The following is a 23,309-nucleotide window of genomic DNA, read 5'->3' on the forward strand; positions in this document are numbered from 1 at the left end:
TCTTTCTCATTGCCATGTAGTACTCCATTGTATATATAAACCACATCTTCTTGATCCACTCATCAGGTGATGGACATTTAGACTCTTTCCATGTTTTGGCTATTGTTGACAGTGCTGCTATTAACATTGGGGTACATGTGCTCCTATGCATCTGCACTTCTGTATCCCTTGGGTAAATCCCTAGCAGTGCTATTGCTAGGTCATAAGGGACTTCTATGGATAGTTTTTTGAGGAACCTCCACACTGTTTTCCAGAGCGGCTGCATCAGTTTACATTCCCACCAACCGTGTAGGAGGGCGCCCGTCTCTTTACACCCTCGCCAGCATTTATAGTCTCTTGATTTGTTCATTTTAGCCACTCTGACCGGTGTGAGGTGGTATCTCTGTGTGGTTTTGATTTGTGTTTCCCTGATGATGAGTGATGTTGAGCATCATTTCATGTTCCTGTAGGTCATCTGGATGTCCTCCTTAGAGAAGTGTCTGTTTATGTCTTCTGCCCATTTCTTCACTGGGTTATTGGTTTTTTTGGGTGTGGAGTTTGGTGAGTTCCTTGTAGATTTTGGATACTAGCCCTTTATCTGATATGTCATTTGCAACTATCTTTTCCCATTCTGTTGGTTGCCTATTAGTTTTCTTGATTGTTTCCTTTGCAGTGCAGAGCTTTTTATCTTGATGAGGTCCCAAGAGTTCGGGGAAACATTTATTTTTAAGGGCCAAAAAAACTGATTAAAAAAAAAAGTGGGGACAGTTAAAAATGTGCCAAAACCCAGATAAGTACAATCACACAAAGGCCAAGAAAGAATGTCAAGAAGGAGAGTGGGTGACTGAATGTCAAATTTTTAGTATGTGTGCTGCCGAAGCAAGCACAAATTTTTAGGTTATGATTTCAATATAGTGGAAATCAAGAAAATGTATTCTGTGGAAAAAGAGGTAATGAAAGCATAAGATATAGGCAATGAAGGCAATGTATAGCCTTAAATCTGTAAGTTTCAAAAAGATAAACAAATGAGATTACCATTTAAGAAAAAGAAACATATTGGGGCGCCTGGGTGGCTCAATCAGTTAAGCGTCCGACTTAGCTCAAGTCATGATCTCACTGTTTGTGAGTTTGAGACCTGTGTCAGACTCTGTGCTGAAAGCTTGGAGCCTGGAGCCTGCTTCAGATTCTGTGTCTCCCTCTCTCTCTGCTCCTCCTCTGGCTCATGCTCTGTCTCTCTCTCAAAAATAAACAAACAAAAAAACCAAAAGAAACATTAAGCCTAAAAAAAAGTGAAAAGAAAAAAAACACAAAAACTTTGGAAAACAGAAAACAAATACACAACTGAAAGGACCAATAAAGCCAAAGTACTCTGGAACCACTGACTAAAAAACCAGAGATGGCACAAATAAATAACAGCAGGAATAAATTTTTTAAAAGGAATAGAATTCCAGGGATGCCTGGGTGGTTCAGTCAGCTGAGCATCCAATACTTGATTCAGCTCAGGTCACGATCCCAGGATCATGATCAAGCCCCAGGTCAGGCTCCATGCCTCCCTCTCTCCTACTTGCATGTGCGCTTGCTTGCTCTAAAAGAAAAGGGAGAGGATATAATTCTAGATGCAGAAATAGAGTATTATAAGTGAATGTCAACAAATTTGAAAAGTTGGGTGAAATAAATAAAATCCTGGTCTGAAATAATAGGGAAAATATACAGTGACCCCTACCTCTGGCTCCTGGCATAAAGCTCCTAAAATTCTTGTAATATCCTAAAAAAAAATTCTTATAAATGTCCTAAGTGGTAAAAAGAACACTAAGAGTACCTTTTGTTTTTATACTTGGTCTTTGACCCCAGCTACTGACACCCTAAGGTCCTAAATCCCTTGGGATTTCCTGTGATAGGAATATCTTTTGTTCTAGGGAGGTGATTCTGGATGGAGGCTGGTCACTAGAAAGACTTTCAGTTCCACCCCTATTCTCCAGAGAGAGTAGAGAGGCTGGAAATGGAATAATCAATCAAACCTGTGTGGTGAAGCCTCCATAAAAATTCCAAATACTATAGAGTTCAAGGAGCTTCTGGGTTGCTGAACACATGGAGGCGGCTGGGAGAGTGGCAACGTCTGTAGAGGACACAGAAGCTCCATACCCCTTCCCACATACCTTACTCCACGTATCTCTTCTGTCTGGATGTTCATCTGTACCCTCTATGATATCCTCTATTATGTTACAAACTGGTAATGGCACCTAAGTGTTGCCCTCAGTTCTGTGAGCTGCTCTACCAAATGATCAAATCCAAGAAGTGAGTCCTGGGAACCTCTGATTTGTAGCCAAGTCAGACAGAAGAGGGACCTTGGCACCTACTACTTTTGATTATCATTTCAAGTGGCGGGCAGTTTTATGGGACTGAGCCCTTAACCCGTGGGGTCTGCACGAACTCCAATTCGTGTCAGAAGTGACCTAATTCAGACCACCCAGCTCATATCAAAGAATCAGTTGATATATAAAAAACCCACACATCTTGTGTCAGAAGTGTTGTGAGTGGGGTAACACTGTGAGAGTAAAGGAGAAACAGAGACTGTGTTTCTATTCACCTGGAAAAATAAAAATCATGAAAATTAACTCAAGAAGAAAAAGCACTTAAATGGGTCCCATACCCGTGAACAGAATTCTATCAGAAATTAATAGTACCACAAAGCCCCCAGCCCAGAAGGTTTCAAAGATGAGCTTAGCCACATATTCAAAGGAAGGTGAAATTACAGAGCAGACACCTGGTAAGTGGGGAAAAAAATGAGGCACTTTCCCAAACTCAGCATGATATTCAGAATAAAAGAATATTATAAGGCAGTAAAAAAACAAAAACTGACTCAATGGAAAAACTGGGCAAAAACAGAAAGATATTATACAAAAAAGGAAACAAGAATGACCCATAATAACCACAACAAAAAATTCAAATCCAAAGTTCAAGATACATTTTACATCTATTGGATTAACAAAATTTAAAAATTATGACATTCTTACTGATGTCTACCACGTGGTAAGAACTAAAATGTTCATAGCCACACTACTGGCTATTGTTTGGGGGTGCCAAACACTAGACACAGCTCAAATGTCCAATGAGAAAACAGATAACAAATTGCGGCATGTTCATACAGTGAAGCTATATTGTAGTGAAAGTGAACGATCTTCTGTTACATGGATCAATCTTAAAACACTAATACTGACTTCCCAAAAAGAGCAATTTTCTGAAGAATATATGAAACGTTACACACAGTTCAAAACCAGAGAAAATGCAAAAAACTATAAAGAGAAGCATGGATTGATTTAGGAGTGGGATCCATTTGGAAAGGGACATGAAGAGGCCTTCAGAGATAAAAGTCCTACTTCTTCAGCGGGGCATCATGTGTGAGAATCTTCTATTATTCTTATAAAAAGGTATTTCACAATTTTAAAAATGCTTAAAAAATAAAAAGGAATACCTGACAGAAAAATGTTTTAAATATGCTCAAAAAGAGCAAAATTAAACACCCTGAAAGACACAGGATTTTTCTAATCTTCCAAAAATGAAGATATATAGCTATATATAAAATATACAAAATTCACCCCTTTAAATTATACACCTGGGAAGTTTTTATTATACTCACAGATCTATACAACCACCATCACTATCTAATTCCAGAAACCCTGTGCCCCTCAGCAGCCACTCTCCACTGACCCCTCTCCCTCCAACTCCTGGCAACCACAGATCTACTTTGTGTCTTTATGGAATGCTGATTTTGGACATTGTGTGCTGAATCCTTTCACCTAACTTGTTTTCAAGGTTCATTAGTGGTGTGTTATGAATCAGTACTTTATTCTTTTTTTGACTGAATAATATCCCATTGTATGGACATCCTCATTCTGTTTAGCCATGTAACAGGTGATGAATCGTTTGGATTGTTTCCATTTTTTGGCTATTATGAATAATGTTGCTGTAAGTTTTCTGTGCAATATAATGTCAATTCTCTTGAGTATGTGTGTGTAGACAGATAGATAGAAATATTAGCGATTCTTCTACTTTTGAGATATCCTTATGGAAAATTTAAGAAATGTATGGTTTACCAAAAATTTGTGTAAATGAGGTCTGTAGCTTTAGAAAAACTATTTTGTTTTTGTCCCTGAAACATCGGAATAATTCATTTTACTCATTTTGCCCCTTATTCTGAAGCCAATCAACTCAAATCTTATGTTATTTACCTTGTCCTTTCTCAAGAAAAATGATTTTGGATTCTGGAAGAAAATTAGATCCAGTCACAATCATTTCATGACCTCCATTTACAGAACAACTGTTGATACTATACTTCTCAATATGAGGAAGTTCTTGAGCAGACCGCTGAGCTGTTTGTTTTTTTTTTTAGGAGAAGAAACAAAATATTAGTTTACAATCTTTCATATGTAAATGATAAATTCAAGCTATACAATAAAAATAAAGAAGCAAACACTGGGCTTTTAAAATTTGAGACAATGGTAACAATGTCCACAAAAAAACCACATTATTTAGAAAATAAAATAGACTTATGAGATTTACAATTTCTAAATAATTTTCTTACAACTGTAAAGAAACCAATAGAGAAAAATTAATCAACACATGCAACTTCATATTGACTCCAAAATCTCTTTTTAGGCTAAGTCTTCAATGTATTTATTTCTTCCCTACAACTGTTAAAAGTGATAAATTTAATATTACTATAAGAGGCAAATTAATCCAAACATGTAATTATATTGTATACAACTAAAAGACAAATTTCTAAAGGACAAACACAAATTAACTCTTTTATCAAGAAAATATCCAGATGAGGGGTGCATGGGTGGCTCAGTTGGTTAAGCATCCAACTTCTGATGTCAGCTCAGGTCATGATCTCACGGTCGTGGGAAAGAACTCTCTCCCTCTCTCTCTGCCTCAACCTCTCTCACATGTGAGTGAGTGTGCTTGTTCTCTCTCAAAAACAAAAATAAATTAACATTTTAAAAAATTCTCTTAAATTAAAAAGAAAGAAAACATCTAGATCATCACCAAGACAACAAGATGTCATTCTGGACAATTTTCTAAATAACTGAAGCATACATGGAAGTACACACTAAATTTTTAAAAATGGAAGTAAACATATCTACAGTGTACCACACTCTTCCTTCCAGGGTATGTGAACATAATTTTTCAGAGCCATTCTTATAATTATCAACTTTTATAAACAGTAACCCTGGTGCCACCCTTCTCTGATGCTGATTCCAAGTTGTTTTATTTTGTGGAGATCCTGTTTCTGGCTTTTCTTTCTCTTTTTCTTTTTTTTTTTTTTAACCGCTTGAGCTTTAAGTTAAGCTACAGATTATACTTCTTTTGAGTGCTTAGGTTCTCTAAGGGTTTCTTGCAAATGGCTAGATAGTTAGGTATCTCTCTGAATTAAAGCAAAAAGAAGCATGGATTATGCTCTCTTCTTCACAGTTGGGAAAATAGGTCTACTTTTCTACTTCATGGGTAGAAAATTGGTAGCTCTGAGGGTCAGCTGTGTTTTGTTTGGTCAGAACAACGTTTTAATTTTTTTTAATGTTTATTTATTTTTGAGACAGAGACAGAGCACGAGCAGGGAAGGGGCAGAGAGAGGGGGAGACACAGAATCTGAAGCAGGCTCCAACTCTGAGCTGTCAGCACAGAGCCCAATGCGGGGCTCAAACCCATGAACCAGATCATGACCTGAGCCAACCTAGCCACCGAGGCAACCGTAGAACAACATTTTAAAGAAATTTAAACTTGAATGCCTTTAAGAAGCACACATTCTCAGTTAACTGTGGCTCTTGTTTCTCCCAACTATTTAAAACCAAGCCACAAAATGTATGTGAATTGGGATCAGTGCCCTATTCAAAGAGAATGCTAGGGGCACCTGAGTGGCATAGTAAAATGTCCAACTTTTGGTTTCAACTCGGGTCATGATCTCATGGTTAATGAGTTCAAGCCCAGCACTGGGCTCTGCGCTGACAATGTGAAATCTGCTTGGGATTCTTTCTCTACTTTTCTGTCTGCCCATGTCCCCCCTTGTGCACACACATTAACATGCGTGCTCTCTCTCTCTCTCAAAACAAACAAACAAACAAACAAACAAGCAAACAGAATTTTACAGGAGATGGGTCTGGGATTTAGGACCAATTACCACTTGGAAAGGATCAGTCACCTATCTAGATCTCAGAAAATACTTATATTCCGACTTTTATTCCAAATGACTCACAGAGAAGGTGTATGAGAACAAGCACCAACTGGCCTAGGAAGTACACTCATTCAAGTTTTAGATATCTATGGTGGAAACTAGCCATGGGTACATTCAAAGTAACAGCAAAAATGTGTTCAACAAATGGCAAAGTCATAATAAATAAATAGGTAATCCCAACTAAAAGATACTGCATATATATGTATGCATATATACTGCATATATATATGTGTGTGCACGTGTGTGTATATACACATATAAACAAAAAAAGAAAAATAGAGAAAGAAAACCCAAAGAAAGGTTAATAGTTACTACACCACAGGGTAGTGATATTATAAAGAATCTTCCTATTATTCCTTGTATCATTCTGCATTTCTTTTTTTTTCTATTCTACATTTCTACATTCTCAATCACATATTAATTTAATATGCTAAAAGAAAAAATAGAAAATAATTTTAGAATAACTTCATCTTAAAAACTCAAACTACTCTATGAGCTTAAATTATTGAAATTAACTCTGAGGACCTGGGTGGCTCAGTCGGTTAAGCTTCCAACTTCAGCTCAGGTCATGATCTCATGGTTTGCGAGTATGACCCCTACATCAGGTCTCTGCTGTCAGTGCAGAGCTTGCTTAAGATCCTCTGTACCCTCTCTCTCTGCTCCTCCCCCTCTCAGAAACTAATAAACAATTAAAAAATTATTTAAATTAACTTTGCTAAAAAACAGATACATATATGCTTAATGGACACAGAATAGTCTGGCAGGGTAATAAAAACACTAGCAATGATAGCTGCTTCTAAATTTTTTTTCAGTGTTTATTTGTGAAAGAGAGAGAGGGAGCGTGAGCGAGCGCAATCAAGCAGGGGGAGGGCAATGACAGAGGGGGACAGAGAATCTAAAGCAGGCTCTAGGCTCCGAGCCATCATCACAGAGCCCAATGCGAGGCTCGAACCCACGAACTGTGAGATCATGACCTGAGCTAAAGTTGGATGCTTATTCGACTGAGCCACCTAGGCACCCCAATAGCTACATTTAATAAGAGGAAATAGCTGACCTAGAAATTTGCTTTTTACTCTATATTCTTTTTGAATTTTAGTATGTACCTGTATTGTCTATTAAAAATACAAAACTACTTCTACAGTGAATTCTATTACCATGTATTTACTCAGTGATTTCTCAGTTAACTGGGAAATAATAAAGAGTCCAATTTCATAAAGAGCAAAAAGAGGCACAGAAAGTTAATATAGTAGGTTTGATCCCAAATAAAGCATGCATGTGTTAACAGAAATAACATGGTATAAGTGAATGAGTACTAAGAACACTTGTGTTCTAGGCACAGCTCTGCCACTAACAAGCAATTAAGACTGCAGGAGTACTTCAGATACATGTGCCTCATTTTTTTTTTTTTTGCCTCAGTTTCTTCTGACACAAAGTTAAGACATGAATTAGAACACTTATAAGTCTATGCCCTAAACATCTAAAGAGCAGTTTCAATACTATGGTACTACCAGCTAACCCACCAGAGGCTCACAGGGTGTAAGTAGGTACCACATTCTATGGCCTGTTCTCATTTCTTGCCTTTGTAAATCAGGGGGGGAAGCGGTCATTTTTCTCAATCTGATGTTGTAAACAGATTAATGGTTTTTTAAAAAATCCTTTTTTTTTTAGCTGAGGCGTCAGCTTGCAGAGATAGGCATCTTCCAATAAGCGAGCTCACATTTTAATGAAACAAAGGTGACAAAGAGATACTTAATCATAGCTTCATTTCCTTCTCATGTGTCATCAAGCCCACCTTCCTCATTTATAGATAGATAAATAACAAAACAAAACTGTTGTCACTGGGGCCCCTAGGTGGCTCAGTTGGTTAAGCATCCAACTTTGGTTTAGGTCATGATCTCAGGGCTTGGACCCAGCCCCACATCAGGCTCTCTGCTGTCAGCACAGAGCCCACTTTGGATCCTCTCTCCTCCCTATCTCTGGCCCTCCATCCCCCTTTCAAAAATAAACATCAAAAAACAAAAACAAAAAACTGTGGTCAGAAGAATTTGTTTATAGTCTCATAGCAACCTATGGCCAAATTATAATGTGAACCCATTTTCTAACTCCAAGATCAGTATTCCTTCCCCGCTAAACACACAGCTTATTTCCATACAAGAAAATCACATCAACTATCCAGACTCTGTGCCTCAGTTTATACTTTTTATCCAAATATTACATTAAAAACAAAATGGAAAATTACCTATTATAAACAAAATTTGAAAACATCATCATAAGCTCACTTACAGCATTCAACGGGTATAGAAGCTGTCTGTAGAGAAAGGACTTTTCCATTGGGTTGTGGGATATGCACACGAAATACAAGTCGCACTCTAGTATTCTTTCTGCCAATATCAGTTTCTCCTTTTCGAAGTTCTATATCTGAATTGCGGAGTTTCAAAATACCTGCACAGTCAATACTAGAGAAAAAATATAGAAATTTTATTTGCTTATTGATATTTAGTGGTTCCCAACAACTTAGCTAAATAGCTACTGTTAACTTGGCAGGAAAGAACTATCATGACCTAAAATCAGGTCAAAAAAGAAAGATGTATGATTACTATTTCAATTCTGAAATTAAAAATGTTTTAAATGACAAAAGTGTAATAAAGATAAGTATGGTAGATTGTCTAAAATGGTGGCTGCCAATAATTCCTCATCATTCTTGTACCTGTATGCCATTTTTCACAGTAGGAGGTGGAGTACCTATCAAGCCTTTCCTTGGCCTTATGATTTGCTTTGACAAACAGAATGTAACCAAGTGACGCAGTATAAGTTATGAGCCCAATACTTAGGCCTCTTTGGCTCTCTTGGAGCCCTGAGCCACCATGAAGTCCATCCAGCAAGCTGAAGAGAAAGGCCAAGGCAATCCTCAACTATTCCAGCCACCCCAACCATCTCATACGTTCCAAACCCAGCTGAGCTCCCAGCTGAATTCAGATGCATGAGTGATCCCAGATGCATGAGTGATCCCAGATGCATGAGTGATCCCAGATGCATGAGTGAACCACATAATGGACCAGCTGAGTCCAGCCAACCCTAAGGAACCATGAAAATAAGGCACAGCTATTACTTTGAGCCACTACATTTTGGAGTGGTTTTACAGAACTAGATAAGCGATACAAAGTAAAAAGACTTTAATTCTATGTGAGTAACTAAGCCAGGAAAGATGAACTTGTAGGACTCTAAGTTAGTCATTAGTAGCATATTTAGACTTTTCTAGTGATTATATTAGTAAAAACAATCCATCAGCCTAAGATTCTTTTATTTCTAAAGAATGCACAAATAAGATTAAAGTTTTGGCATTAGGGCCTAACATTTCATTATCTTCAAAATGTATTACTTGTACGGCTGCTTAACACACAAGCACGGTAGGAAACAACAGTACCTATGACATGTGTTTATTATTCACATATTGAAAGAATAAAGCAAATGGGTAACTAGCAATCAGCATCCTGGTTAAAGTTTACTCTCTCGCGGTATTCCTTGTCATCAGTCCTTTTCCTTATCTGCCAACAGTCCCAACTCTAGTGCCCAACCGCCCAGAGGCCACAGAAGTTGCTGTAAAGGACAGTATGTGTTAGAAAACTAGGTTATCAAGTTAGGAACCAGTAAAGCACAAGAAAGAATCCCAAAAGGATGAATATTTTCACCTTCAGAAATACACAGGAGAAGAAATTTCCAAAAAAGGAAAACACTCTTAAAAGTAACTGTAATTTATGGATAATGAATTATATTTAACTGATATTGAACAACCGTGCTTTAGCTCAAAGCAGTATTGATCAAATTGTATCACATAGTGATTATTCATGTTAACATGCCAATGGGTCTTTAGGGGGAAATGCCAGAGATCATCCATTTTATTGAATTTTGAGAAAAGTTGTTTGTTTGTTTTTTTTTAAAGTAAACTCTACCCCAGACATGGGGGTCAAACCAATGGCCTCAAAAACAAGAGCCACATGCTCTACTGATGACCCAGCCAGGTGCTACAAGGGAAGGTATTTTAGCAGAGAGCTAAGTTTCTAAGAGAAGATTTAGAAGAAGAGTATCAGAAACGACAATCTTAAAACTCTGGCTGAGAAGTGTAAGAAAGACAAGACCAGACCAACAAGAAAACTACATATGTAGGAATAAAAATAACTATCAATTGTTTACAAATACAACTATATTTCATTTATTTATTTTTTTAAGTATGAGTATATTGTAGATCAGAGTATAATACTGACACATGTTTTCATCTAGTTTTTTGGGTTGGTTTTTTTTTTTGGTTTTAATAGTTTGTCAAATTGGTTTCCATATAACACCCAGTGCTTCTCCCCTCAAGTGCCCCCCACCATGACCATCACCCCCTTCCGTTCCTCCCCCTCCCCCTTCATTCCCTGGTTCGTTTTCAGTATTCAGTAGTCTCCCTTGATCTGTGTCCCTCACTCTCCCCTGCTCTCTTCCCCCCTTCCTCTCCCCATGGTTCCCTGCCAGGTCTCTTCTGTTAGACCTATGAATGCAAACATATGGTATCTATCCTTCTCCGCCTGACTTATTTCACTTAGCATGACACCCTCGAGGTCCATCCACTTTGCTACAAATGGCCAGATTTCATTCTTCCTCATTGCCATGTAGTACCACATTGTATATATATACCACATCTTCTTCATCCACTCATCAGGTGATGGACATTTAGACTCTTTCCATGTTTTGGCTATTGTAGAAAGTGCCGCTATGAACACTGGGGTACATGTGCCCCTATGCATCAGCACTTCTGTATCCTGTGGGTAAATCCCCAGCAGTGCTATTGCTGGGTCATAGGGGAGTTCTATCGATAGTTTTTTGAGGAGCCTCCACACTGTTTTCCAGAGTGGCTGCACCAGTTTACATTCCTAACAGCAGTGTAGGAGGGTTCCCGTCTCTCCACACCCTCGCCAGCATCTATATTCTCTGAACAAATCATCTAGTTTTAAAAACAGGGAGGAGTTATGAGTAGGATAAGGCAGTAAATACCAGCATCCTATACTGAATGGTCAGAGAAACTTCAAGGGTGTGTGTCTCTAAGCAGGGTGGACTGAGAGCACTAGCTGCATTTGTTAACTAGTAAGAGAGCTTTCTGCAGCTTTGTCCTTTCTGGTTTGATCCAGAGAGGCAGTACATGCCAGACCTGGTTGGGGAAGGGACATGAATCCTAACTACAACCTGTTTCATGTGCTAACAGATGAGAAAAGGAGAAGGTAGATATGTTCAGATCCTACTATTCTTATTTTTTCACATTTTTGATAGGTGAAGGTTTCCTAATTTCTTGAAAATCTTAAAAACTCAAGTACTCTTTTTTTATTTAATTTACTGATTTATACATCATTTTTAAATGGATGAGGCATTTTGCAACATAAATACAAATAAGATCAAGGAAAAACAGAAAAAAATTAAATAGAAGCAACAGGAAATAAATATGTCCCAAATCTAGGGGTATACAAATTACTATAACTGAACATAACCTAACTTCCTAGAAGCCAAGGCAAAAAGAAAATGTGATAAAGTTTAAAGGTTTCTCCTTGTCTGGTAAAGCAAAATCTACCATGTCATCAGCCTTTTCCCTTTAACTTGAAAAGATTCTGTGTGTGTGTGTGATGTGTATAATAATGACCAAGAGAGAATATCTTTACTACTGGTTTTCAGATGATGAAAAGTTATTGATATGGATATTTCTAGAATAAAAAATAGATAGAATAATCCTTCAAAGTTAAGTAGTATAAGAAGATTCTGGGGACTTTCTATTTAACTTGACTCAAGTCTAATGCTTTGAATACCCAGAAGAATGAATGGAAACATGGCATAGAAACCATCTCCTAAGAATCAATTTTATGAGTTCTGAGAAAAAGATGTTTCAAAACTATTTTAAATTCTTCTCTGCGGCTGCCTGTATATTCACATTTTTAAAAAATGTTTATTTATTTTTGAGAGAGAGAGAGAGAGAGAGAGAGTGCATGAGTAGAGATGGGCAGAGAGAGAGAGAGAGACAAAGAATATGAAGCAGGCTCCAGGCTCTGAACTGTCAGCACAGAGGTGGACGCAGGGCTCGAACCCACGAACCACAAGATTATGACCTGAGCTGAAGTTGGACGCTTAACTGACTGAACCACCCAGGCGCCCCAGTACATTCCTATGCTTCTGATGCTCCATGAAAAAGTAAGATATTAGAGTAAAAGAAGTCTACATGCATGCATGTCTCATTTAGTGGTTGGCTACCTCATGTTATTTGAAAATGGGTCAAGAGGCACCTGGTCAAGGGGCAGTCCTTTAAGCATCAAACTTTGGCTCAGATCATGATCTCCTGGTTCATGAGTTTGAGCCCTGTATTGGGCTCCATGCTGACAGTGCAGAGCCTACTTGGGATTCTTGCTCTCCCTCTTTGCCCCTCCCCCATTTGCATGCTCTCACTCTCTCTCCCCTTCCCTCCCTCCAAATAAATACATAAACCTAAAAAGAAAAAAGAAAACAGGTCAAATGGGATGTCTAGAGGCAGAGTCATAGTTCTCCTCAAAAAAGAGTTTTTCTTAAGTGCATAAACAAGCATTGGTTGAAATTCCAAAGTTCTTTCTATATCACAGAACACAGAAATTTAAGAGTAGAGACTATCATGGCTCAGTCAGTTAAGCGTCTGACTCTGGACTTCAGTTCAGGTCATGATCTCATGGTTCCTGAGTTCAAGCCCTGCATCAGGCTCTGCACTGACAGCTTGCAGAGCCTGCTTGGGATTCTCTCTCTCCTTCTCTGTCTGCCCCTCCCCTGCACTCTCTCTCCTTCAAAAATAAATAAACTTAAAAAAAAAAAAAAAGAGTAGAGACCATCAGCTAGCTGTCTGCTTTTGCCTTAAAAGAACTCTGTAATAGCCCCTGTGTGATGGCTTATTGGGTTGGGTTCTCCCATACTGTCCATTTGAACAAAGCAGGTAAAAATAAGGTTTTATCTCAATATTCACTTGTCTTTTCCGGTAAAAAGCAGGTCGAGAGACCAAAGTCTGATTTTATATAACTGTTTTTGCAATAGCCTGGGATAGATGTTACTGCCATTTTAAGAAAGGCAGTTTAAAACAATTTCTGTAATAAACCTCACTATAAGTATCAAATACCTAGTTGTGATGGGATTAACAGTTGCCTAATAAATAAATATCCTTTTCCCCCTTCTTTCTTAGTAACAGGCCGCTGTATCATTAGAGGTGGCAATGTGCTCAGGTAAAAACAAAACAAAACAATACAATCCCAGATCTTCCTTATTTACAAGGATGAACGATAAGATGTGCTGGGTAGGTTTCTGTAACAAGCCTCTTGATAAAACAGATTAGACAGATTAACTGGTGGCACCTGGCTGGCTCAGTTGGTAGAGCATGTGCCTCTTGATCTTAGGGTTGAACTAAAGCCCCACAATGGGCATAGAGCTTATTACTTTTAAATATATATAAATAAATACAATACAATAAAATAAAGGAGGCTAAACTCAGATGTAAGTTTTCTTTCACCTTTTTCCTTATTCCTTCTGGGACTATAGTTGTGATGGTTAGAGCTCCAGCAGCCATTTTGTATCATGAAGCACTTTTGAGGATAGAAATCATGTTAAGAATAGTAGGGGGCGCCTGGGTGGCTCAGTTGGTTAACCGCCCAACTTCAGCTCAGGTCACGATCTCACAGTCCGTGGGTTCAAGTCCCGCGTCGGGCTCTGTGCTGACAGCTGGCTCAGAGCCTGAAGCCTGTCTTCAGATTCTGTGTCTCCTTCTTTCTCTGACCCTCCCTTGCTCACTCTGTCTCTCTCTCCCCCAAAAATAAATAAAACATTAAAAAAAAAAAAAAAGAATAGTAGAGGTGGCACACGAGTGGCTCATTCAGTTGAAATGTCCAACTGTTGATTTCGGCTCAGGTCATGATCTCAAGATTCATGAGGTGGAGCCCCACATCAGGCTCTGTGCTGACTGCAGAGACTGCTAGGGAGTCTCTCTCTCCTTCTCTATCTGCCCCCTCCCCTGCCCATGTGCGCACACACACTCTCTCTCTCTCAAAAATAAATAAACACTAAAAAAAGGCAGAGTGCCTGGGTGGCTCAGTCAGTTAGGGGTCTGACTTCAGCTCAGGCCATGATCTCATGGTTCGTGAGTTTAAGCCCTGCACCAGGCTCTCTGCTGTCAGCATAGAGCCTGCTTCAGAGCCTCTGTCCAGACCTTCTCTCTCTCTGCCCTCTCCTCTACTTGCTCTCAAAAAAAAAAAAAAAAAAAAAAAAAAAAAAAAAAAAAAAAAAAAAAAAAGAATAGCAGAGAAGAAAAACAGAGTTTAGAGCCCCAATGACTTATGGAGTTACTGTGATAGCCTTAAAAATGCCAATTTGTAATTTCTCTGATGGAATAACAAACTAAGTATCTAATGTTTAAGCTACTGCATTCACTAACTAACATACAATCCTAACCTGAACAAAACTCTAAAGCATTCTCATTCAGAAGCTAGTCACCTCGTTTTGTTTGGAAAGGAGTCAAACAGGTACACTTGTAGATACTAAACGTTTTCCTTAAAGAAATTTGAAAATCATAATAATTATACTGCAAATGTTCCTTTTTGGTCTATCCTATTAGACTGTGAGCTACCTGAAAAAAGGCCGTATATTTTTATCTTAACATTTAACAAAATACTTGGCTGGTACTACATTGTTCATAAACTTCTTTAGGCTAAACTGAATTTCCTTTCTGGAAATTTGCTACCAACTGTAGCAAATGTACTACAATTATTTATATAATGTTATTCTGTTAATTTAGAACCATGAATAATTCATTTCTGTATTATAAAAAGAAATATGTTTTTCTCTGAAAGTTGTTTTAGGAAAATAAAGAGAACTGTCCATTTTGGGGTATGTTTCAAGATACCTGGCTGACATATTGTTTTCCGGAAGAAGGGGAATTTCCAGAACCTTTGTGCTGGCAATTATTATCTCTTGACTTGCAGTAGCAACAGTTTTCCCAGTGATTCGATGCACCTGGTAAAATGCATGAGGTCGTAAATATCGATCATCTGCGGTTCCAATAAACATCTGTAGATTTATTGGCTTTTCATTATAGCCCAGGAGCTAATTAGAAAGAACAAACAAAAATACAATTTATTACCCATGTATTTACAATAAGTTTACAATAGGAAGTCTATTATATCTGTAACATGTATTATCGATTCACAAAATGTTATTTCAAGAAGGTAACAACAAAAAAATAATAAGTGAACAATCTTCCAAATTTCAGAAGATTAGGAGTTATAAAATGCTGGAATATGTTATAAAGGGATGAGGGGCTTTTGAGTTTTTTGTTTTGTGTATAAATATCTGGATTAAAATTTTGCAAAGCTTTCTTTTTTTTTTAATTTTTTAATGTTTATTCATTTTTGAGAGACAGAGACAGAGCATGAGTGAGGGAAGGGCAGAGACCGAGGGAGACACAGAATCCAAAGCAGGATCCAGGCTCTGAGCTGTCAGCACAGAGTCCGATGTGGGGCTCGAACCCATGCACCATAAGATTGTGACCTGAGCCGAAGTCAGACGCTTAACTGAGCCACCGAGGCGCCCCTGCAAAGCTTTCTTATAGAGTGCTCGAAGAACCACAAGGAAAGGGCCCGTGGATGGCTCTGTTGGAAGAGTTGAGACCCCTTTCATTTTTTAAAAATGTTTATTGATTATTGAGACAGAGAGAAAACAAAGAATGAGTAGGGGAGGGGCAGAGAGAGAGGGAGATACAGAATCCGAAGCAGGCTCCAGACGCTGAGCTGTTGGCACAGAGCCCGACGCAGGTCTCAAACCCAAGAACCATGAGATCATGACATGAGCCGAAGCCAGACAGTCAAACGACTGAGCCACGCAGGCGCCCTGGAAGAGCTGAGACTCTTGATCTTGGGATTGAATCTAAGCCCCATGTTGGGTGTAGAGATTACTTAACAAAAAAAAAAAAAAAAAAGGCACCTGGGTGGCACAGTAGATTGGGCATCCAACTCTTGATTTTGACTCAGGTCATGAACCCAGGGTTGTGAGATCAAGCCCTGCTTCAGGCTCCATGCTGAGCTTAGAGCCTGCTTAAGATCCTCGCTCTCTCAAGGTGCCTGGGTGGCTGTTGGTTAAGTGAACGATGTCAACTCATGGTTTGTGAATTTGATCCCCATATCAGGTTCTCTGTTGTCAGCACAGAGCCTGCTTCTGATCCTGTCTCCCTCTTTCTCTGCCTTTCCCCTGTTCATTCTCTCTCTCTCTCTCAAAAATAAACATTAAGAAAAGAAATTCTCCTCCCTCTGGCCCTCTCCCTAATTAGTGCTCTCAAAAGAAAGAAAGGAAGGAAGAAAGGAGGACCAAAAAGAGGGCTGATTCTGTACACTAGGCAATATTAACCATCTGGTCCAGCCTTAAAAGACATGGGGGTACAGGGGGCACCTGGGTGATTCAGTTGGTTAAGCGTCCAACTCTTCATTTCAGCTCAGGTCATGATCTCACATTTTGTGGGTTCAGGCCCACACTGGGCTCCATGCTGACAGAATGGACCCTGCTGGGGTCCTCTCTCCCTCTTTTTCTGCTCCTCCACTGAGTTCTCTCTTTTTCTCTCTCTCAAAATAAACAAGTAAATTTTAAGAGAAAGACTTGGGTGTACAAGAAGTACTCTAACAGGCTGTTAAAATCAGAATGTTTGTTTTAGTAGAAAAAAAATCTCAAAAAGTCTATTATATCAGGTATCAACTTAAAGTTTCAACTGACTTTAACAGGCTGGGCTACTTGACTTTCTCTGGTGTCCTTCACTATTGTTGAGGTTAAGTTGAGGTATATAGGAGGAGGACTACGAGGTGCTGGAGGTAAAAACAGCAACCACAAAAAAGGAAGAAAATAAAAGAAATAGAGCCTGAAGAAGTACGCATGTAGGACTTAGGGAGACTTCCCTGTCCAATCTGATGCTGAGTTGCCCCCATCCCACCCACCATCATGCAGATAACAAAGACAAACTAGAACAAGCATATAGAACTACTTGAAAGCACAGAGAACAACCAAAGTAAGCATATACTGGAAGCAAATTGACACGTTAGAAGTAGTTAGAAGAGAGTAACAAAAAAGTGTTTCCTGTTTTTAAGGCTTTTAACCTGAGGGAAGGCCACAGTCCATGCCTTATGAAGTGGTTGAAACTCCTATACAAAATCTATAGTCTGAACAGCCTCAAGAACCAAGGACAGAGTTTAGGACAACCACAGCCTCTAGAGACTAAGAGGAATTCCCAGAAATGAAACAGCCAGAGAAGTGGAGCTCCAAGTTATACGAAGAAACTTTGCCCAGTCCTTTGACCTGGAAACCATCTATGAACAGGTTAGATCCCAAGAAGTCTAAGGCTAATATAACTAAAATAAGATTAGGAGCTGCCAACAACCCGAGATACAGATTTTACAGGTTGACTCCAACCAAATTAAGTAACTGCTTAAACAACAAAAAACGTCAACATTCTTTGGGGGTACATTTGGGTAGATAAGTATATCTGTTTTTGAAGTTTTTGAATTGGATTTCTTGATATATTTTGAATTATTAATCCCTTGCAGATACAGGATTTACAAATATCTTTCATTCTGGACGCCCCCCTGCCTCCACTTTCTTGGTGGTGTCCTTTGATGCACAAGTTTTTAACTTTGAAGTCCAATTTATCTATTTTGTCTTTTGTTGCCCGTGCTTTTGTCATCATTTTTGAGAAACCACTGACAAATCCAATGTCAAGACTTCCTGAATTTTTTCTTCTAAGAGTTTATAGTTTTAGGAAAGTCTTACATTTAGGTCCTTGATCCATTTTGAGTTTATTTTTGTCTATGATATAAGGTAAGGGTCCAACTATATTATTTTCCATGTAGATAACCAATTTGCCCAGCACCATTTGCTGAATAGACTGTCTCTTCCCCCCATGAATAGTCTTGGCATCCTGTAGAAAATGAATTGACCATATGTGTGAGGGCTTATCTCTGGGCTTTCTATTCTATTTCATCAATCTGTTTTTATGCCAGTACCACTGTGTTTTAAACACTGTAACTTTGTAGTAAGTTACAAGTCAGAAAGAGTAAGTCCTCCAAACTTATTCTTCTTTTTCAGGACTGTTTTGCCTATTTGAGGCTTCTTGCAATTCTGTATGAATCTGAAAATATGCTTTTCCATTAAAAAAAAAAGGCTATTGGAATTTTGGTACGTACAGCACTCATTCTATAGATTGCTTTGGGGAGTACTGATGGCTTAATAATGTTAAGTCTTCTTATCTATGAACATGGATATCCATTTTATTTTCATCTATATTTAAATTTTATTTTTATTTTGTTTCCAACTTTTTTTCTTTCAGCAATATTTTATGGTTTTCGGCATCTAAGTCTTGACACCTCCTTGATTCAACATATTCCTAAGATTTAATTCCTTTAGATGCTACTACAAATAGAATTCCTTTTTAAATTTCCTCTTCAGGGGCGCCTGTGTAATTCAGTTGGTTGAGTGTCTGACTTCAGCTCAGGTCAAGATCTCACGGTCCATGGGTTCGAGCTCCGTGTTGAGCTCTGTACTGACAGCTTGGAGCCTGAAGCCTGCTTTGAATTTTGTGTCTCCTTCTCTCTCTCTGCCCCTCCCCAGCTCACGTTCTGCCTCTCTCTCAAAAAATAAACAAACATTAAAAAATTAAAAAAATAAATAAATTTCCTCTTCAAGTTGTTCACTGGTACATAGAACCACAAATGGTATGTGTATTTTGATCTTCTACTTTGAGATGTTGTGTTCTTTCATTAGCTCTAGTACCTTTATTGTGGATGATGTGATATTTTCTGTGTATATGAATATGTCATCCATGAATAAAGACCATTTTACCTCCTCCTTTGCAATTCAAATGCCTTTTATTTATTTATTGTATAGCTCTGGCTAGGACTTTTAGCACAAATGCTGAATAGCAGTGGTGAAAGTGAGCCTCCTTATCTTGTTCTTAATCTTAATTCAGTCTTTTTAAAAAAAGTTTATTTATTAATTTTGAGAGAGAGGTAGAGTGAGCAGTAGAGAGGGAGAGAGAGAATCCAAAGCAAGCTCCACACTGTTAGCACGATGCCCAATACAGGGCTTGAACTTACAAACCATAAGATAATGACCTGAGCCGAGATCAACTTAGACACTTAACCAACGGAAGCCACCCAAGTGCCCCTAGCTTTCAGTCTTTTACCATTAAACATGATGTTAGCTGTGTGCTTTTCATAAATGACCTTTCATTGTAAGGAGTTTCCCCCTTTTTCTAGTTTGCTGAGTGTTAGGGTTTTTTGTTGTTGTTGTTGTTTTGTTTTGTTTTTAATGAAAGGCAATTGGGTCACCTGGGCAGTTCGGTCGGTTAAGCACCCAACCTCAGCTCAGGTCATGACTTCACAGTTCTTGAATTTGAGCCCTGTGTCAGGTTCTGTGCTGACAGCTCAGAGGCTGCAGCCAGCTTTGGATTCTGTGTCTCTCCCTCTCCCTCCCTCCCTCTCTCTCACTTTCTCTCTCTCTCAAAAATAAACTTCCAAAAAAAATTTAACGAAAGGCTGTTAAATGTTGTCAAATGCTTTTTCCGTGTCAACTGAGATGATCATGTGTTTTTTACCCCTTTTATTAATGTGGTATATTACATCAATTGATTGTCCTATGTTGAATCACCTTTTACATTGCTGTGATAAATTCCACTTGGCAATGCTATGTAAACCTTTTAATGTGCTGTTGGATTTGGTTAGATTTTTGTTGAGAATTTTTGTGTTTATATTCATTAGAAATACTGATCTCTACTTTTATTGTATCTTTGCTCTTATTATTATCCTTTTGATTAATTTTTTTCAATATCTCTTTTCATGAAATCCCTTCATCTCTTCATATAGCCTACTACGAAATAGTTTAGTATTTTATCATGGTTAAATGGAAGACTCTTTCTGGTAACTCCAACATTAATGAAGAGGTAGATGTAAGCCATCTCATCTCTAGGTCTGCTTTATTGATTGTTTTTTTTTTTTTCCACTGTGGGTCACACATTCGTGTGTGTGTGTGTGTGTGTGTGTGTGTGTGTGTGTGTTGTTGAATATATACTGAACATTTTGTATGACAGACTTCTAAAGATTCACAAAGAAATGTATTTATCTCCAGAAAGAGGTATACTATTTCTTTTATCAGGTAACAGTTCTTAAGCTATGTCTGGGCTTTGTTGCAGCTTTAGTCTGATTCCTCTGCTTTGAGTTAGTCGCTTCCTTGTATTTGGTGGTCTTACAAACTTAAGAGATTTCTCTCAGTAACCTCCACTCCTACTTTGAGCCAGAATTGGGAGAAAGATCTGATCCATGGCTGCTTTAATCCATTAAATCAACAAGGGAGCGACCTGATAATGTAGGTAGCATGAAGTCCATTTTTCAGTATGCAGAGTGGAGAAGGTGTCCAGCTCCTCATGGCAGTACTGGAGTTTCTGGCACTCAGTCCCTAGCACGGTCAGAACAAGTTGTGGTCACAAGTTACAGTGTTACTGATGTTTTCACTACATCAGTATTGGGTAGAATGGCTGCACAATGTTCCAAACTGTGTAGCTTCCAAGCCTGAGATTTTACAATATTCTTTAAAAAACTTATTTTCTGTGTATTAGATTTATAAATTATCCTGACAGATGATATCAAATATAAAGTGCCAGTAGTGTCATATAGGTCGTGATAAACAAATATTAGCTATTATTCTGCATCCACAATTCTAGGCATATAGTGTAGTCAGGGCTCAAATGCGTATAAGGAGTTTTATTCTACCGTGTGGTTTTTCAGGTGAACACTTTATTCCCCCTGCTTGCCCATCCCTAGACTGACAGTGGAGTTTGTAACCAAGCAACGTCACATAATTCCGTGATTATCCTCTACCTAGGAGATGAAGATTTCTGCCTATTATTGGGTAATATAATTTACCTAGGATGGTTTCCAATACTGTAACATTTATAGAGAAGCAATTAAAGTTTGGACCATTGCAACAACCTTATAACCGTTCTCCCTGTTTTCACTCTGGCTCCCTTACAGCCTATTCGCTGTCCAGAAGCCAGAACAAACTTTAACGAGATAATTTCAACCCCTGCTCAGAACTCTCTAATGGCTTCCTTCCAACACTCAACTAAATTCAAATGCCCTATGATGATTTACAAGGCCTATGTGACTTGAGCCCTGGCTAACTTGTTGCCTTACCTTTTCCAACTCTCTTCCCTTCAACAATTTGCTCTGACCATCCTGGCTTTACTGCTTGAACCACCCAAGCTCATTCCTGACCTCAAGGATTTCGCACTTGATATTTTATCCCTCTGGAATATTCTTCCCTCTAATCTTCATATTAGCTCATTCCTTCAGTTTTATACTCCTAAGAGAAGACCACCCTATCTAAAATACCATATCTCTGCCCCCTGGTTTTATTATTTTTCATAGTATGGGCCACTATGAAAAGTGTATTATACATTTATTAACTGTTTTCTTCAGTACCATAAGTTCCAAGAAGGCAGAAACTTTATTTTGTTCATTCCTCTACCCTTTCCTTTAACTGAGGATCCATTATAAAAATATCCATATTGAATGCCACTGCTTCAGCCAAAATTATATATAAAGATGTTAACTAGATGTTAACATACTAGAATTTATTTTTTTAATACTTATTTTTGGGAGATAGAGGGTGAGCAGAGCACAGAGAGGGGGGAACAGAGGATGCGAAGTGGGCTCTGTGCTAACAACGAGCCCAATGTGGGGATCAAACTCACGAACTGTGAGGCCATGATGTGAGACAAAGTCAGACACTCAACCAACTGAGCTACCAGGTGTCCCAACTAACTAGAATTTATTTATTTTTTATTTTTTTCTAACTAGAATTTAAATAAAAACTTGAAACAAAAAGAATTTTTAAAAAATAAAACTAAAAAAATAAAGAACAAAGCGACATGTACCAAACCTTAAGAAATTAGTGAAGACTCTAAAAGGCAGAAATTTATTTATAATGAAAAGAATACAGGGAAGTATGTGATAAAAATCAATGAAGGCTCTATGAAGGAGAGAGAAAACAGAATCATGGAAATTAGTTAAGAGGCTGAAGCACTTGGTACTAACATCACATGTATTGCAAGTTTAAACTAGGGTGGAAGTGAGAACATAAACAGAAAATAGAAATGAAGAGGAATGAATGCAATAAATATTTCCCTAAAGAATTTTTTTTTAATGACTACACACAGAATACTAAGGAGAAAGGAAAAAAAGGAGTTAGAAGTTCTGAGCTTCAGTATCCAGGAGAGTGGTGGTATCACTAGCAAATAAGTGAAGAAGTCACTGATTTAGAACAGGTTTGGATGGAGATATGGTTTTCACTGTTAGTCATGGTGTATTCAAAGTAACAGTGAGACAGCTAGATGGAAATATGAGGCTAAATAAGATGCACATTCTTTTAGCCCAGCTGTAACATTACTGAACAATAAACACAATGCTTTGCTATCTATTTTGGTAACAAAATTATACAGTCTAGCGTGTCTTAAAAGGATGACATTTATCCATTTTCCTTTTCTTATTTTGACATGATGAGTATGGACTGTAAAAGGTCCACTGTAGCAATACTCAAGAGGATTTGGAACACTATTGAGTTTTAACTTCAACACTGTGATCTGCAGTGTCCTGAGCAAAGTGTGAAGTGGTAAGATACCACATATGTTCTAACTACTCTGCCACCATTGTACAAAAACAGCCACAGTCAATATATAAACAAATGAGCATATTTTGTACTGCAAGCATTTTATGACAAGGGGCCAGAGGCTGAAATTCCTATGCATGAGCTAAGTAGTTCTTCAAAGTACAGAACTAGCCTATGTTGCAAGGAACTTCAGAATATTCCACATATATTTATGTATACAGAAAAACTTATGAACTTAGAACCCAACTCCATAGTATAAATAAATATCACAAAAAAATTGCAGTTTTAACACATGAATTTGTAATGAATATGATCACCATATAAATTAAAGAAAATTTTATCAAGAGTTCATCATTTCAGAAAATCATGTCATTGTCAGTAA

At 38.1% G+C, this 23,309-nt stretch overlaps 1 protein-coding gene across 6 annotated transcripts in view; it reads right to left on the minus strand.

Annotated features, from left to right (window-relative positions):
- Positions 1 to 23,309, minus strand: part of NFATC3 (nuclear factor of activated T cells 3) — a 130,322-nt gene that overhangs the window by 45,777 nt on the left and 61,236 nt on the right. For all 6 annotated transcript variants that reach the window (XM_029926366.1, XM_029926367.1, XM_029926363.1 and 3 more), the window contains exons 4-6: positions 15,135 to 15,334; positions 8,492 to 8,664; positions 4,209 to 4,349 (exon numbers count right to left, since the gene is read on the minus strand). In XM_029926366.1, coding sequence (XP_029782226.1) covers positions 4,209 to 4,349; positions 8,492 to 8,664; positions 15,135 to 15,334 — 514 coding nt within the window. The remainder of the gene's footprint in view (positions 1 to 4,208; positions 4,350 to 8,491; positions 8,665 to 15,134; positions 15,335 to 23,309) is intronic.

Source organism: Suricata suricatta, chromosome 16 (genome assembly GCF_006229205.1).
Source record: "Suricata suricatta isolate VVHF042 chromosome 16, meerkat_22Aug2017_6uvM2_HiC, whole genome shotgun sequence".
Classification (NCBI taxonomy): domain Eukaryota; kingdom Metazoa; phylum Chordata; class Mammalia; order Carnivora; family Herpestidae; genus Suricata; species Suricata suricatta.